The following is an 18152-nucleotide window of genomic DNA, read 5'->3' as shown; positions in this document are numbered from 1 at the left end:
TTACTATGTATATGAGTTTTCAGGCAAATACGAGCCACTAGGTTGAAAAAATACACTTTTTTTTCAAGCATTGCATGTGTATACACTCTAAGTTGTGGAGAGGAAAAGAATATTAATTGAAATGGATAGCATATATTAATGGAGCATTTATTTTACTAGGTTGAAAAAATCCTTTTTTTAAAGCATTGTATGTGTAAACACAAAACGAATATTAATTGACATGGATAGCATTTATTGTGTTGGGAAGGTGGAATATTTTTTTTGGGTTTTTCGAGCCCGGGTCAGAGATGAGCATGCTTAACTCAGAGACTCGAGCAGAGAAACGCTTTTGTCATTAACTTCGTCATCTCGGCCGTGAGGACGGTTTCGCTACTTCCTTAAGGCATGACCTCGGAAGACCCAAGAAATGGGCACGACAGCGACCAAGAACTCCCTAAGGAGCCCAGGTACTGTGGGACTTGCCTTTAGGCTCACCCACTAAAAACTCTGCAAACCCGGCGGGTTTTTGGAGAGGAATTGCCCTACCCACATTGGGCGTCGGCTCGAAAGGAAAATAATGTGTATACACTCTTAGGAAAGGAAAATAATATTTATTGAAGTATATCATAATCACTTTGGAATCATTTAAAATTGGTAATCGTTTGTGTTTGAAAGCATAGTACCTCTTCCGCTTCAGATCTGTGAGGTTCCAACTCCACTGCACTGAGCGCGATGACGAGCGTTTCTGCCCCTGAAGATGATGATACGCAGCGCCATGGCTACCCTCCACCCCATGCTCAGTACCCCCCTCAATGGCATGCCGCGACTCAGCACTACCACCAGTACGAATCTAGGGGCCACGAAACAGTCATCAATGGAACCACCTGGTACCACCATCCCCCCCGAGAACGCCATGGAGAAAGAAGGTTTCAAAGCCATGGCGGTAGCAATTTCTCTGGCACCCATCAAGCTATGGCAGCAAGGTATGGTCACATCAACCCTGTTAATTCACTAGGTTTGGAAGGTAGACCTAGACCAGAACCGGCAAGACCGCCACACTCGAGACATTACAGGCAACCTCATGCTGTTACGCATGGGGTCATCCCACACTCCCCTTATTCTCATGGACCAGTCAGGGCTCATCCAGTCATGCCTTATTATGATGGACCATCTGGAGTCACACCAAGTTACCCTTATGATGATGGAACCCATGACACCATGCCTTATGATAACGGACCACACGGACACATGCCAAGCTACGCTTACGTTGGATCAGGCAGAGCATATGGAGGTGTACCAAGTTACCTTTACGACGGAGTACAAGGAGCCATGCCATACTACCCTTACGATGGCTCAGCCAGGGAATACCATGTCATGCCAAGGCCAGCTAGGGCTCATGGTGCCATTCCAAGCCCAGCCAGGGCACATGGCGCCATGCAAAGCCCTGCTAGGGCACAGGCCAGCCATGAACTTGCCAGTAGTTTCCATTGCACACTTGGCGTGCCCCCAAATGCCATCCAAATGGCCAGCAAAACAACCAGACAACTTGTGACCTGGTGTGGCATGACTATGCCTGTCACAGTAACTAGCCAAGCTGCTGCAGTGATAGAATGGATTCAGAGACAGACTGGAGACCTTTTTGGTTTTGATCTTGAATGGAAACCAAATTTTCTGAAAGGCGAGGACAACAAGGTGGCCCTTCTGCAACTTTGTGGACCTAATGACTGCTTGATAATTCAATTGCTATACACAGACATGATACCAAACACTCTGGTAGAGTTTCTTCTCAATCCTAAGAAGTGGCTTGGAGGTGTGGGGATCCAGCAGGACGTCAACAAACTTAAGAGAGATCATGGGCTGGCGTGTCAAGGGCAAGTGGAGCTCGGTACCCTTGCCTCTGAAAAACTGCAGAGGAGTGATTTACAGGGGCGGGGACTGAAAAAGCTAGTAGACCAGGTGCTTGGGATGGCACTCGTGAAGATAAAGAAGATTACTATGAGCAACTGGGAGAAGGAGTACTTGGATGAGAAGCAGATTGAGTATGCATGTATTGATGCTTGGGCAGCCTTTGCAATCCTGCAAAAACTAATGGCTCAGTAGACTGGAAACTTACGGGCAGCGGCCAGCCAATGTAACAACTTCATGGATTCTTGATTCTCAATGTGAACTGACATAGGTAGGTAGCTTTATGTTGAAATTGCACTAATACAACTGTACATGGAACCCTTTTTTTTGGAAGATGTGCTAGCTTTGGTATGATGAGAAATGTTACAAATTCCTCGTTTTGTTCCAAAAGTTGTCATCTTGGGAATATCCCCTTCAAAGATGGGATCTAGTGGTACCCACTAGGTGTATATGTTCTTTTTTATTACCGTTCAAGCTTGTTGATTGTACAGCTTTTTGAGAGCATGGTAATCGACACACAAGCAGATCGATCCATCCTTCTTCTTGACAAATAAGATGGGAGCTGCAAACAAGAAGACATTGGGTCAAATGAACCCAGACTGTAAAAACTCATCCAACTGCTGGTCTATCTCTACCTCCATAGTTTAATTAAGGCAATAGCCTTACTTGGGGGCTTTAAGCCTGGGAGAAGGTCATTATGATGATTCTTTGACCACTTTGGTAACTTGGGAGGTAAGTCATCTCTTTTGGAACTTGGTAACTAATACTTTTGTATTTCTCTAATGTATGAACTAGATCTGTATTGGACTAAATGTAGATAACATACTTGGCACTCTTTTTAATCTCTCGTTTTGCCAAAATGTGAGGGATTATAAGAAAATTGGGAATGTCAAGTTTCCCTCTAAGGACTGGATTGATGACATGAGAAGTGATTGTATTTAAAAGATGCTTCTCCTAATCCGGAACTAGTTTAAACTTGTGGAACCATCTCATACCTTGTACTACATCAATGCCCATTCAAATAGCTACTATGAAGTCTTCTATGAATTTTACTTGTATTACAATCTTAGCATGGGCTTCATACTAGATATGAGCATATCCAAATCTTGCTACTTGACAGTTATCTGATGCCAATACAAAACAAGCACGACGAACAACCTGATCTGTAATGACATTCTAGGTGTTGCCATTGTCAAGGGAAATTTTGAGAAACTCAGACTTGGAGGAAATTGGATTGAATTGGGGGAATTGTAGGAGCTTAGAGAAATCAAGGGAGATTGAGGAAATTGTGAGAGTTGAGGAGAATTGGGTGAAATTAAGAAACTTGTGAAACTTAGGAAAAATTGAGAGAATTTGGAGAGAAACTTTGGGATTAGGGGAATTGGAGAAATTGGGAGTATTGATGGGGACTCTAGAATATTGAGAGAAATTGGAAAAAAATGGAAGAAATTTAGAGAATTGTTAAACTTTGAGAGAGAACAAGAGAGATGGGGAGATTTGGGCAGATTGGAAGAATTGGGGGACTTGAAGGAAATTGGGGAAAGCTTTTTTAAAAAATATGAAAATTGGGGAAAAAAAAGGGAAAGAATGTATGGGTTATTAGGATTATTTTTTTCCCCATTCTTTATCTTAACTAGAAAAAAAACTTGAAATTCTTATGGACCCTTATAGTACGATACATACTATGAATTTGCTAGCTAGCCAATGCCCCTTATTACTTAGGCGTTTAATGGCCCCATAATTGCACATGTGATCCTCCTTGGCCTTGCTAGCTACCTTTGAACAAAAAGCTTTTGCACATGCAACCATTAGAGTTTCTCAATGTTCTAGGAACCCCACAGAGGTCTAATAAATGCTTGGAACACATGTACATCATTACAGCTTGCAAGTGGGTTACATGTGACTTGTGCGGCACTTGCACATAGACAGATAACTCATTGGACCCTAGATCTAGATAGTGCCTAGTAACATGTCCCTGGACAAGGGCTCACCAAATGCATAATGGTCCTGTGTAAATTGTGGGTGAAAAGCTTGACTGGAATAACTTCCAAATATGGAAGTATCGCATGTAAAATTTCTTGAAAGGAAAAACATGTGATGAGCAAGAGCCACAACTTCTCGCATAAAATCTAACACAAGCACAACTTCAAGCACATAGAACTTGGTTCGAGCATATAAAGTGTTGCATTATTTCTCTATATGTGTGACAGATTCTATGCTATGTCATATATAGGTGTGGATAATGCCAAGGATACATGGGATACTTTGGTGAAACTATATGACACCAATACATAGTTAAGGAAGATTCAATTGAAGAAAAAGATTCATAGCATGACGTGGAATGACAAGAGCATACATAATTATGTGCAATAGATAAAGGGATGTGAAGATCCACTTACATCCATAAATACACCTATGGATGATAGTGATCTTGTGGTAATCACATTGAATGGTTTAGGCAAAGAGTATAAGTCATTTGATACCTCTATTCACAGTTAGGGGTGGCAATCCCTCATATTTTAAGGAGTTGGTTTCATTACTTGTTCTTGAAGAATTGAAGCTTTGACTTGGTACATCTACTAGCAATGAGCATGCAAGGAACCATGTAGAGGTTTCAGAAGCAGGGGGAGATCTATATCTAGAGGACATACATGTGGATGTGGTTGGATGGATAGACTACCACAACAGAATTTTCAGCATTCATATAGCGCACAAGGTGGTAGAGGATCTTTTCCCAAGGCACAAGGAGATCTATCTCTAGAGGAAGAGGTCATTTGCAACCTCAACAATAACAAAGCAATGGGATTGATTGTCATTATTTTGGCAAGATTGGTCATATGAAAAAAGAGATTATTATAAGAAGCAAAATGACATGCAAGGTGAAAGAGTCCAACATGCGAATTATGCATCATCTAAGAATGAGGGGAGTGTAAATCATTTGTTTACTATAAAACATGTTATGGGTAGCATGACTTCACATAGTGAAGAGAATGAGATATGGCACATGGATTCAAGAGCATCAAACCACATGACTTGCCATGGAGATTGGTTTGACAGGATGTAGAATATTAGTAACATCTATTAATCCTAGAATATCAGTAACAATATTAGAATATTACTCTTTGATGTAGATATTAGTAACAATCCTAGAATGGATAAACATTCCTTTAATCATGTGTAAAAATACATTGTTTGTCATCCAATGCATCAGAATTGCTCCTGGAGGGCTGGGGAAGCTGTGCTAGAACAGTGCAAATTTGGGCTCTGCAGTGGCGGTGCAGGCTCAAAATTCGCATTGTTCTGACACTGCTCCCCTAGCCACACTCAGGATCATTTTTCTGATGCATTTATAATGAAGTTGAGTACACTGATTATGAGAAACAGTATTTCACAAGATAAAAATACCTTTAATCATGTGTAAAAATACATTGTTTATCATCCAATACATGAGAATTGCTCCCGGAGGGCTAGGAAAGCTGTGCCAAAACAGTGCAAATTTGGGCTCTACAGCAGTGGTGCAGGCTCAAAAATCGCACTGTTCTGGCACTGCTCTGCCAGGCCCCGAGGGTCATTTCTGATGCATTTACAAAGAAATTGAGTACACTAATTATGAGAAACAATAGTTTACAAGATGAAAACACCTTTAATCATGTGTAAAAATCTATTATTTGTCATCCAATGCATTAGAATTGCTCCTGGAGGGCTGGGAAGCTGTGCGAGAATGGTGCGAATTTGGACTCTACAACAATGGTGCAGGCTCAAAATTTGCATTGTTTTGGCACTGCTCCCCTAGGCCTCCAGGACCATTTTTTATGCATTTACAAAGAAATTGATGGTACAAACTAGAAAAAACAATGATATACTTGATGAAAATAAGTTTGCAGCAAAAACTGTATTGTATTCATAATAAGAAATGATACATCATCTTCACAAAAGCTTTCTTACAATATTGAGCTTCCTTCTCTTATTATTGGGCAGAGTGTGCTCAAGGAGTGATTGTGCTATTTCTTGAGGATCCTCTGTGCCTATGCTTTTGGCTATACCTATACGAGCAAGAAGCTTACCCCTAAATCCAAAACCAAAAACATCAAAGGCAAGGGATTTTTTAATCAAAACTATACATTTGGTGCTCTGCGCGCCGCCATAGAGGCTACACAAAGCACCTTAGAGAGGGCTTTCAAAAAGAAGAGAGTGAAGGCAGATTGAGGGGTGTAGTCCCTGTGGATGATGGTGATGCCATCCACAGGAAGCCGACCAAGATAGTGCGCCAACGCAGCATCATGTCCGTGGACCTTGGCCTAGTCTCTGCTGCCGCCACGCAAATGTGTCAATTTCAACCACCCTCTGCAATCAAAGAAAAATTCAAAATATTTTCCTATACATAATTACAAATGTTTCTAAGTTGTAAAAGGTCGATTATTACCTCTTGCTCAATGTCTTCTTTTACCGAAGTGCTGGTGGGGGCAGAGAGGTCAATCAAGGACTTAGCCTCATAATTTTTAGGTGCTTTGGTCTCCTCCATCACTCCAGCCAGCAGAGCAGGGGTATCCTTTTCAACCTCTAGCGTCTTGTAAGGTTGTGAATTCATCTGGAACTAGGGCTTCGATAGATTCTCCAAGGGATAATATGACACTATCTAGGTGAGGACCGAGGTTGGGACGTATCAAGGTCCACCTCACATCGCATGCATATAATGCCCAAGCATTCATCCATTCTCAAGCCAGCTGCCTTTTCAAGGTCATGAAGAAATAACTATTCTTCACCTTCCACCACAATGGTGCTCAAGAGATTGATATCAGGCTCTGGCAGCACCTTGCTCTCCTCGTGTGGGGAAGATGGCCCCACATCTTCCACTACAGCGGGCTGTTCAGCTGTAGATTGTACACAATCTTGAAAGAACTCTGATGCAAGCTACTCTTCCACATTAGCACTCGTACCTAGTGCCTTCACTTCCTTGTCATCCCTCAAATACCTTGCCAACTGCAATGCAGGCATCTCTACCTCGAGGAATGCAAAAGTGGCGAGCCACGAGAGGAACCTAGTTCCTAAATTTTTCCTCCCCAACCTCTTCACCTCCTGCTTATTGAAGGTACAGTAAGCTCCTCGAGGATGTAGATGTCGATGAAGCATCCAAGGCGCTGGATGTAGGGGCAGGCATATTGTTGAATGTACTTAAGCAGCTCAACAAGCACTCATCGATCATTGGGGCAATGGGGAAAGGAGATGGAGTGGGGAGCCAAGTATTGCTCCATGTATGCAATCTGCATCTCATAATGTTGGGACGCAAGGGCGAGCAACTTTTCAAAGTCAACTTCACGACAGAACATGGCAAAGAGCTCGCACTTGCCCGCCCATAGGGTGGTGGAGAGGAACTCACAGAAGTCGTCAAAGTGGGTGCCATGTTTGAATGCAAAGAGAGTGTGTGAGCTCGTGCTTGGTTTCTATCACAACGAGAAAGAAGGCACCTTTGGCCTATTTAAAATTTAAAGTTTGGCCTTTTCACACTAGACCGCTATATAAAAAAATCAGAGTTTGCAAAAATATTAAGATTTCAATTAAATAAAGAGGGGTTAAAAAAGAGCCTGCTACAAAATTACAAGCATGTCATCTAATCTAAAATTGTTATAATGTCTTCATTTTTTGCCTCTTGTGACATTTACTTCATGTTGATCTCCATCTCCTTGTCGACTTGAACGCTCGTCATTGCCTTCACCTCGATCCTGAAACTCTTGCCCCTCACATCATGCATCAAAATAGAGGCTATTTTCCCATATACCCAATTCATCTTCAAGCTCTTCCACATGCTTACTATGTGTTGGTAGGGCTATGCACCTTGCTTTCTACGAAAAATTCAAGGTCCCCCATTTGCCATGATTCTGAGACCATGGTTGTCCCCTCCTTACGCTTCCCAATCTGTAAAAATATAGAAAGTGGCACAATAACCGGAAAGTGTAAGGGTTAATTCTAGACATGTAGTGGAATCAGATATACCTTTCTTCTCATCAACTTGAAACTTGACTCTTCCACATTGTCAAAGCCCATGATGCTAAAGTGTTGACGCAAGTCTTCTAGGCTCCAATGTTTGCTTGCTGCCACTCGCTCAATCTATCCATTTTGCATCATCACAGCTACCTCAATAGGCACAATTTCTTCTTCTGAGGCTTGAAGTGGGATCCATGTCCCGTGCTTTTGCATCCATCTTTGGTAGTGCAGACGCATGTACAAAATAGAGCGTGCCTTTAAGAACTTGAAAGACACTGTAGAATCTACTACATTACACTTGTACACATCACCTTGATGTGACCCCTCATTAACCTCCCAACCCTCTCCTAGTAATCCTTGAATGAGGTCAGACCGTACCTCCTTACAAATATACATTGTTTTTGTTTAGTGCATTGGCATGGAATTGAACATGTGCATAAAAACATGTAAAGGACAAAACCAATTTAGCCCTACTGACCTAGATGCCTTTGAAAACTTGAGTGATGTCTTAATATCACTTACCATCTTAAACTTTAAGCATAAGATGGTCCAAGCAGCATCAGGTTTGGGCCATTCGGGATTGTTAAGAGAGGGGTTGGGGATCTCTTCTAGCTTGCCAAATAAACCTGGTTTTTTATCTACAAAATATGAGTGAGAAAAGAAAAAGATATTGTTCTGTACAAGCTCACTTGGGCTTTGAGATACAAACATTGCCTCTCCAATGGATGCATGCATAGCATAGAAAACTCCAGTGAGGCTTTGGAGTGGTTGTTCCTCAACATAATTAGAGGGGAAAATATCTACAGATAGAGACATAAGAAAATGGAGAATCATAAGAAAATTTAAAACAAAAAATCCAATATTAGCATGTTGTTAAAGCTGTGTTTATATTACACTGACAATTTGAAGGAAACCTTGGTCGTTGGCCTTGAATGTAAAGGTCTCCAAGGGTATACACATGTTGCACTATGACAACAACCAGTCCTTCCTTCTTAGTATGCTTGAAGCCTTGTAGCCGCCTCTTCCAATGATGTAGCATATTCCCTAGTTGACGCACTCGATGTGGTCCCTTAGAGCTTGGCTGCATGTAGACCCAAGCCCTAACCCTAAATCTTGTTAGAGCCCAAACTTCATCTCTTGTGTTATGCAGCACAAGCTCTTCCACCTTCTCCCTAGGTCTTCTCACATTACTGGAAGAGGCCATGGTGGTAAGAAAAGAGAAGCTTGTTACAACAGAGAGGAGTGGAGAGGAGAGAAAATTCAAGGTTTTCAGTGCAGCAATGGAAAGCATAAAAGAGAGTTAGAGTTTGAGAATAGGCTTCCTGAACCTAGAGTAGACTAAAGAGGGATAGAGTTTCTGCAGCAATGGAGAGGGAGGGAGCTTGAGAGGGAGGGATGTTGAGAAGGAGGGAGAGCTTGCGAGGGATGGAGGTTCTACAGCAATGGAGAGCTTAGAAGAGGAAGAAAGAGGGAGAGGGAGCTTGAGAGGGAGGGAGCTTGAGAAGGAGGGAGAGCTTGAGAGGTATGGAGTTTCTACAGCAATGGAGAGCTTAAAAGAGGAAGAAAGAGGTTCAAAACGAGCTTTCCAAACCTAGAGTACATTGGGGGAAAGTTTGAGAGGGAAAACACACTTTTGGGAAAAAAAATCAATTTTTAGGATTTTTTAATCCGCGAGATTCTAGGTGGGGGGACCTCTAAGTTTGGGCCCAAGAGGTAGGGGGACAAGAGTAGTAATTAGGCCCCATTAGCAAACCAAAGCCTAGGCCCCCTAATGTCAAATAAGTCAAAAATGTGCACCTAGCCCTCTTCCTATTGGTCCATTCCTAATCAAAAGTTAATCCAAGAGGCCCTCTTTGGGTCCAAAAAATTCCTAATGATGTTGGTAAGGTGCCATTATCTATGTTGGTAAGGTGCCATTATCTATGCGGGATGGCAAAATGAAATACCTAGTTGATGTGCTTCATGTTCCAAACATTATAAAGAATTTGGTGTTTGTTGGGCAAATGGTTGAGCAAGGTCTTTGCAAGCAAGATTTAACCCTCATGGATATTATGTAGAAGATTTCAATAACCAGTTCCGTGTGGTTACAAAGAGTAACAGAATTGGCAAAATGTTTACATGTAAACATACGTGAAGGTTGTAATGTTTTTGTGCATGGTATAGGTGTGACAACAGACATTGACATTTGGTATAAGCATATTGGTCATGTCAATATTCAATGGGGTGGTTAAAAAATATGTTGGCCCAAATCATTGTTACAAGCTTGTTAAAGTTCAAAGTGGATAGAATGCACAAAGTATATGAAGCATGCCAATTGGGGAAATAGTCTAAGTATGCATTTTCACATGATAGCAATGTGAGTCAAAGAACATTGGATATGGTGTATACTATTGAGATATCGAGCTCAACTAGTGTGGATATGGGTGACACACCAAGATGATAGCTCCACACTTATGCCACTAGCATGGTTAGTGAGATTATGGGTAATATGCCACCAATGGTTTATAGGTTGTGTATACTATTGAGATATCGAGCTCAACTAGTGTGGATATGGGTGACACGCCAAGATGATAGCTCCACACTTATGCCACTAGCATGGTTAGTGAGATTATGAGTAATATGCCACCAATGGTTTATAGGTTGTGTAATAGCCACTTTGGTTTATTAGAGTTATGGCATAGTTATAGCGCCAGCTCATATAGTCGGGTTCACACTATAGACCAACCTTCGTATGTTATAGTATGAGAGTACTTTACCGTATACTATGTACTGTGACACAAAGATGAGGATTACTTTGGTCACTTCTCAAAATCCAAAACACATTTATATAAAGCCTCACCAACCCATATAAACAATTATAAAGATGAATAGTTGAGAAAAGAGAAATCGTCGATCAAAAGTAGGGGTGGTTGAACCACCAAAACTACACTCTTCTTCTCATTTGTATGAGGCTCCAATTGCAAAATTCTTTATGCCTTTCACCCCTTGATGATTCAACCTAGAGATTAAGGGGGGTTAATGAGAATTTCAGTGGACAACTCAAGGTTTACCCATGATTCCCAAAATTCTTTTCACATACTCACTACTACTAAAATCATTTGCTACCTCCAGAATGAGAGCGGTAACAAGACAAGGGCTACCTTGAGAGATCATAGGCCCACTAAGATGATAAATCCTTATCTCACTAACTTTGATTCATTAAGAGGTCTAGAATTAGGGGAGGCTTGAAGAGATATGCTAATGAGACCATTGCCAAGCAAAGAGAATGCTTCAATAGGAGAGTGACAATGATACAAGAACACACAATTGAGGAGGCTTCACTCATTGATTTGAAATGGAGAGGAGATGGAGAATCACCCTCTCTCTCCTTCTTACAAGTTACAAATGTAGAATTCTTCCACCTCCATAACATAGGGAGGCATGTCACCATTAATTGTCCTTGTTTGCCTACTTTCGGACATGTGTTCCTTTGAATTATAAATTAAAGAATTCATTTCGTTGGAGAGGATAAGAACCAATCCTCCATGAGCCCTTCTTGATCCCACATATGTACACACGTCAACAAGTCTCCTAAGTCCACCTAGGATACTTTGAATGGTTTTCCTAAATTATGCATCTTCCACGTGCTCTCCACACACCATCTACACTCTTCCACATGCCTTCCTTCCTTTTCCTTATGGTGAATACTAATGAAGAAATATACAAGTGAACCATGTAGGCACTAAGTCTACTTTTATTTTCCATATCACTAGGCCATGCTACTATACCAAGGTATACTAACAAAGAAATATATAAGTTAGCCATGTAGGTACTAAGTCCACTTTTATTTTCCATATCACTAGGCTACACTACTATACTAAGGTATTTATAAATCGTTATTATGGTATTTACAAAGATGCGCTTTCACACATGATAAACCTTAGAAAATATAAATAATTGGTAGAAAACCATTACGCGAGGATGCCATGGCATCATTTCATTAATAGGCACCGCAAGCTTCAACCTTATGTCATTCCACCGTGGGCCTCGTAGGCCTCATGAGGAAGACATCATGTCATCCTTCTATGGTGGGTCCAGCCACCATATTGACACTCCATTGTGGGCCCCACAAGCTTCATGAGCACCTCACCATGCTGATGTTCCCACAAGCTTCATGAACACCTCACCATGTCGATGCTCCACTATGGGCCCCATGGGCCCTATACAATTGTGGGCTTTGCAAGATTCATAAGGAAAAGTTTCATGTTGCGAGACCATTGTGGGCTTTATAGGCTCCATGAGTGGGTCTTCATGCTGCCATAACATTGTTGGCCCCATACGAGTTTCCACCTTTATTACATTTACAAAGCCTCTAAAATATTTACAAAGGTTGAAAGATAAAGATATTAATTTTTGGGGTCACATCTCCCCCCTTGTTGCTGCCCCTAGCTTGAGGGGTCGACATTTATGTATACCCATCAATTTGGATTTTGTTCTCCTTTGCTGCACCTTGACTCTTGAAACTTGTTTAATCTTGCTAACCACCATCATTTCTATCCCTTTGTGTCAACATTACAAGTAAACCTTTCATAATAATACATTTTACATGCCACTCCCTAGCTAGGCACCTTGCCCATTGTTGCTATTAAATAGACAAACATTTTAAGAGATGAAAATAATAGTGCCAAATGTGTCCATACGGTCTGCACTACATCACATGAGCAATAGGTGAAGCTCTGAACCAGTGCATTATCAAAATGTCTACCACAAAGAAGGGTATCTTCCCCCTTAGTTTGAAGTTTTTGGGCATTCACCTATGTACTCCCACCCACCTATGGTGGTACCAGCATACCAAGCATCACACAACTATCACTTGTTGAGACCTCCTTGGAAAGAGCTACAGTATCTTCATCTATCTTGACCCCATTTAAAGAACAACAACATGGTCACTTGAAGATTATATTACTAATGACATGACCTCCTTATGTACATCCTCACCCATAAGACAAACTTTGGTAATAGAAAAGACAACAAATTTGTCACTACCACTTCAACATGTACTTGCTCATCAAGGTAGCTAGAGGCTTGCCAAGCTTTCTCATCTCAGAACAAAGAACTTTAAAATTATTTAAGACCTCATCCAAGACCATGTCATCAAGATCAAACCTAGCAAAAGAGTCTACACTGCCCCCTCTGACCCAAGAGAAAAATAAGCATGCATTGTTCAATACACTTGAGGAATTTCCTTCCATAACCACAAGGTTCTCCATCTCTGAGATTGTCCCATCTAGCAGCAACTCATGTTGAGATATCGAGCTCTAGTGAGGTGGTGGACACTGATGACCCGCCTGGGGGATAGGCCCCGCACTTACACCACTGGCATGGTTGGTGAGATCTTGGGTGATATGCGGCCAGTGGGATGACAGGCTGTGTGACAGCCACTCTAGAGACTGGCATAGTTATAGCGCCAGCTCATTTAGTCGGGTTCACACTATAGAGAACCCGTGTATGTATTGGTTGAGTACCTTTCATATTGTGTGTACTCTTATTCTTGTATATGGTGTGTTGAGTGTTGAGTAGAGAAGAAGAAGATTTTCAGCCTCTCACCTTGTGTGTTCTCTATTAGGGTTTTGTGAGTGTGTGTGTGTGCTTGCAAGAGCTCAAGCTCTCTTCCCCCCTGCATCTTTTCATGGTATCAGAGCCTGGTTCGTGCTAAGGGCTGAGCTGCAAGCAAGAGAACCACAGGAAGCGGTACGAGGGTAAGAGCTTCAACTACTCTTCCCTATTGTGTCGGTGACTACACCCTTGTCGGGAGCTCTACGGGAGGCACCGGCAAACGATCTCTGATTGAGGAGCTTTCTTCGCGGGAGTGAAGTTATAGGGCAACTATACTGCGGGTAAGTCATCGATTCTCTGCAGAACTCTGTTTTAAGAACTGCAGGAAGACAGATTGGCTGTGCAGACACTGTGGGTGCTGCAAAGAGGTCTACAGTTGCCATTGGGTGTATGTATGCACATTGAAGTCACTGGTTGTGACATTTGAGTACTACAGTACCGCTGTGCAGAAAATACTGCAGGTTGTGCAGAAAAACCAGAGTGCAATTTCTGGTAAAATTGTGTGTTTGGCAAGATGTCTAATGATGGCATAACACAGATTGTGGCTGAGAAGCTGGACAAGAATAACTTCCATGCTTGGAGGTTCAGGTTGACGAATTTCCTAATGGGAAAAGGCTATTGGGACTACATAGAAGGTGAGCATGAAGAGGCACCGGAGATACCGGATATAAATCCGACTGCTGCAGATGTGAAAGAGTTTAAAGACTGGAACCAAGGAGCCAAGAAACTAATGTATTGGCTTTCCATTAGTATACAGGACACCATGATTGGGCACATTCAGGATGCCAAGTCCCCCAAGGAGGCGTGGGACACCTTGGTAAAGCTCTATGAAACAAATACCAAGGCACGTAAGATACAGTTGAAGAATGAACTTCATACTGTGGAGAAAAAGAGCATGTCTGTGAATGACTATGCGTTGAAGATAAAGGGTATTGTGGAATCCCTTGCATCTATTGGTGTGTCAGTAGATGATGATGACAAGGTGGAAGTCTGTTTACGTGGTCTCGGGCCACAATACAAGGCGTTCAAGACGTCTATTCAGACTCGGGAAAACATTCCCAACTTTACAGATTTGGTGTCTATGCTGATTATCGAAGAGAAGAACCTGGGTGAAGACCAACAGTCTTCACAAAGTAAAAACAGTTCAGAGCAACAGGCCTTCTACACGAGTTCAGGAAGAGGACGAGGTAGAGGAGGCCGTGGACGCGGTCAAGGAGGTGGCCGAACAGGTAATCAGAATTATGGCCAGCAGCAGCAGCAACAACAGTCCCAAAATCAACAACAACAACAACAACACGCAGGTGGAAGAGGCAAATTCAGAGGCAGGGGGAGTCAAAGAGGCCGTGGAAATTGGCAAAGGCAATATAATGATGCACGTGAATGCTATTATTGTGGTAAGCCTGGACATGTGCAGTCAGAATGTTATAAGAAGCAGGCTGACATGCAAAATGGTAAAGTGCAGCAAAACAACTATGCATCCTCAAGCAGAAATAATGAGGATAATGAAAGGTTGTTTGTTATGCAGCATGTTGTGAATGCCATGTCTGAAAATGTTGATGCAGCACAAAAAGATAATGTATGGTATGTGGATTCAGGCGCTTCGAACCACATGACGAGTCATGGGGAGTGGTTCAAGGAAATGAAAAACCCGGAAAGACCAGGTTTTGTGGAAACAGGGGATGACACTGCTCATCCAATTGCCCACGTTGGAGATGTGCCATTATCTATGCAGGATGGCAAAGTGAAGTACCTTGCAGATGTACTTCATGTACCGAACATAACAAAGAATCTGGTTTCAGTTGGCCAGATGATTGAGCAAGGTTTGCAGGTTCGGTTTAACCCTGATGGGTGTTATGTTGAAGATTTCAAAGACAAGTGCAGGTTGGTTGCAAAAGGCAACAGAGTGGACAGAATGTTTACGTTGAATGTAGACATGCCTGAAATGAGTGCTGCGATGTTTGCAAATGGCTCAGGAGTTGTTGCAGACACAGACATATGGCATAAAAGGATTGGACATGTGAATGTGCAGAGATTGAAGTCTATGCAGACAAAAGGAATTGTGACAGGGCTGCCAAAATTTAAAGTGGAAGGTATGCAGAAAATATGTGAAGCATGCCAATTCGGGAAGCAAACAAAACATGTGTTTCCACGTAACAGATATGTGAGCAGAAATGCACTAGATGTTGTGCATTCAGATGTATGGGGTCCTACGAAGACCATATCTATGGGAGGCTGCAGGTACTATGTCACTTTCATTGATGACCACACAAGGAAGGTGTGGGTATATTTCATGAAAGAGAAGAGTGAGGTGTTCACTCACTTTCAGAATTTCAGAGTTTTGGTTGAAAAGCAAACAGGAAAATATGTCAAGTGCCTAAGGTCAGATGGAGGGGGAGAGTACTTCTCCAATGAGTTCTCTGAATTCTTGAAGAAGAATGGTATTCGGAGACAGTTTACATGCAGATACACTCCGCAGCAAAATGGAGTTGCTGAGCGGAAAAACAGGCACATTGCTGAGATTGCGCGAGCATTGATGGAAGAGAAGAATATGCCGCATTGCTATTGGGCTGAGGCTGTTTCTACAGTAGTATACATCATGAACAGGACTCCAACTGCTGCAGCCATACATGATGTAACTCCAGAGGAGAGGTTTACTGGCAGAAAACCAGATTTGTCTCATCTGAAAGTTTTTGGATGCATTGCATATGTGCATGTGCCAGATGAGCTGAGAACTAAGCTGGATCCGAAAGCTGAAAAATGTGTGTTTATTGGATACTCCCTTGAGCAAAAGGGATACAGGTGTTATAATCCTGCTACACGTGAGTTGAGGGTAAGCAGGGATGTTGTCTTTGATGAGATGAGCAGCTGGTATGCTGCTGAAAAAGAAGCTGTCGGGGCTGATGTGAGTGGAAGTGTGGTTGCACAGAATGCAGGTCAGCAATCACAGTCTTTGAGTGGACCAGGAGAGTCCTCATCTAGTGGGTCTGTTGATAGACCATGGAGTGGCAGGCTGCGTCATAATACCAGCCCCACAAATGTGATTACTACATCACGAAAAGGAAAAGAGAAAGTGGTTGAGCCCCTTGGTATGCCTGACATTTCTGCAGGGCATTCTCATGTTGATGGAGAGTCTAGTGGCTCAGATATGAGCCTTGATGAGGAGCTTGGGATCCCAGCTATGAGAACACCTGGTGTAAAGAAGGCTATGGAAGCCATGAATGAAAAGCTGCGAAGATTAGGGAGAGTGAAGAACCCTGTGCAGAGATTTACATATGACGGTTATGTCGCACATCACTATGCATATATGGCAAAGGTTGTGCAGGTTGTTGAGCCCACATGCATTGATGAGGCTGTTGGAAATGTGAATTGGGAGAAAGCTATGGATGAGGAGATGGATGCACTATATGGAAATGAAACTTGGGATTTAGTGCAATTGCCAGAAGGCAAGAAAGCCATTGGATGCAAGTGGGTGTACAAAGTTAAACATAACAGTGATGGGAGCATAAACAGGTACAAGGCTAGATTGGTAGCCAAAGGATATGCGCAGACATATGGGATTGATTATGAGGAAACTTTCAGCCCAGTTGCCAAGATGGCAACGGTGAGAGTTGTGATAGCAGTGGCTGCGTCAAAGCAATGGTCTTTACATCAGATGGATGTAAAGAATGCATGCATGGGGATTTGCAAGAAGAGGTGTATATGTTGCAGCCACCTGGTTATGAGGATGTGGGTCACCCCGAGCATGTTTGCAGGTTGAAGAAAGCCTTGTATGGCTTAAAGCAAGCACCAAGAGCATGGTCTGACAAGATTTCTGAATATCTTGTCACTATTGGCTTTCATGTAGCCAATGCAGATTTCTCATTGTATGTGAGACATGGTGTTAGAGGGGTTGTGCTTGTTGTCATCTATGTAGATGACTTGATCATTACGGGGGACCATGATGCAGAGATCTTTGATGTAAAGATCTTGCTTAGACAGAAGTTTGAGATGAAGGATCTGGGGGAGCTCAGATATTTCTTGGGCATTGAGGTGATTAGGTCACCACATGGTATTGGATTACTGCAGAGACAGTATGGCTTGGACATGTTGTCCAAGTATGGTATGACAGGCTGTAAGCCTATTTCTGTGCCATTGGATCAGAATGGCAAGTTGAGTGCAGATTCCGGAGAGATCTTGGAGGATCCTACTATGTACAGGAGCATAGTAGGAAGTTTGATCTACATGACGATCACCAGACCAGATTTGAGCTATGCTGTTGGGTTGGTGAGTCAGTTTATGCAGGTTCCACGGAAACCGCATTTGGATGCAGTCAGACGCATACTGAGGTATGTGAGGTCTACTTTGCATTGTGGACTATTCTATGAGACTGGGATAGAGATATGTGTACATGGATACACAGATGCTGATTGGGCTGGTAGTATCTCAGATAGAAGATCTACCAGTGGATTCATGTTTTCTCTGGGGAGTGCTGCTGTGACTTGGAGCAGCAAGAAGCAGCCTACGGTTGCTCTATCGAGTACAGAGGCCGAGTATAGAGGAGCTGCTATGGCAGCATGTGAGGTAGCTTGGTTGAGAAAGCTACTTGCAGATTTGGGTCTATCTGTGGATAGACAAGTTGTCATTTTCTGTGACAACATTAGCAGTATACAGTTGGCCAGGAACCCAGTCTTCCATGCTCGTACGAAGCACAT

At 42.4% G+C, this 18152-nt stretch overlaps 1 protein-coding gene across 1 annotated transcript; it reads left to right on the top strand.

Moving 5' to 3' along the window:
• The first annotated feature begins 645 nt into the window (after nucleotides 1-645).
• Nucleotides 646-2245, top strand: LOC147613782 (uncharacterized). Its single transcript, XM_086781771.1, has one exon. The coding sequence runs from the start codon at nucleotides 712-714 to the stop codon at nucleotides 2077-2079; it is 1368 nt and encodes a 455-aa protein (XP_086637897.1). The 5' UTR covers nucleotides 646-711; the 3' UTR covers nucleotides 2080-2245.
• The last annotated feature ends 15907 nt before the right edge of the window (nucleotides 2246-18152 follow it).

This window comes from Cibotium barometz, chromosome 43, assembly GCF_041138505.1.
Source record: "Cibotium barometz isolate CiBa-2024 chromosome 43, ASM4113850v1, whole genome shotgun sequence".
Classification (NCBI taxonomy): domain Eukaryota; kingdom Viridiplantae; phylum Streptophyta; class Polypodiopsida; order Cyatheales; family Cibotiaceae; genus Cibotium; species Cibotium barometz.
The sequence above is the reverse complement of the archived record's forward strand: the minus strand, read 5'-3'. Positions and strand labels throughout refer to the sequence as shown.

Excerpts from the sequence above, each read along its gene's own strand:
- LOC147613782 (XM_086781771.1), top strand. The coding sequence starts at position 712 with ATGACGAGCGTTTCTGCCCCTGAAGATGATGATACGCAGCGCCATGGC.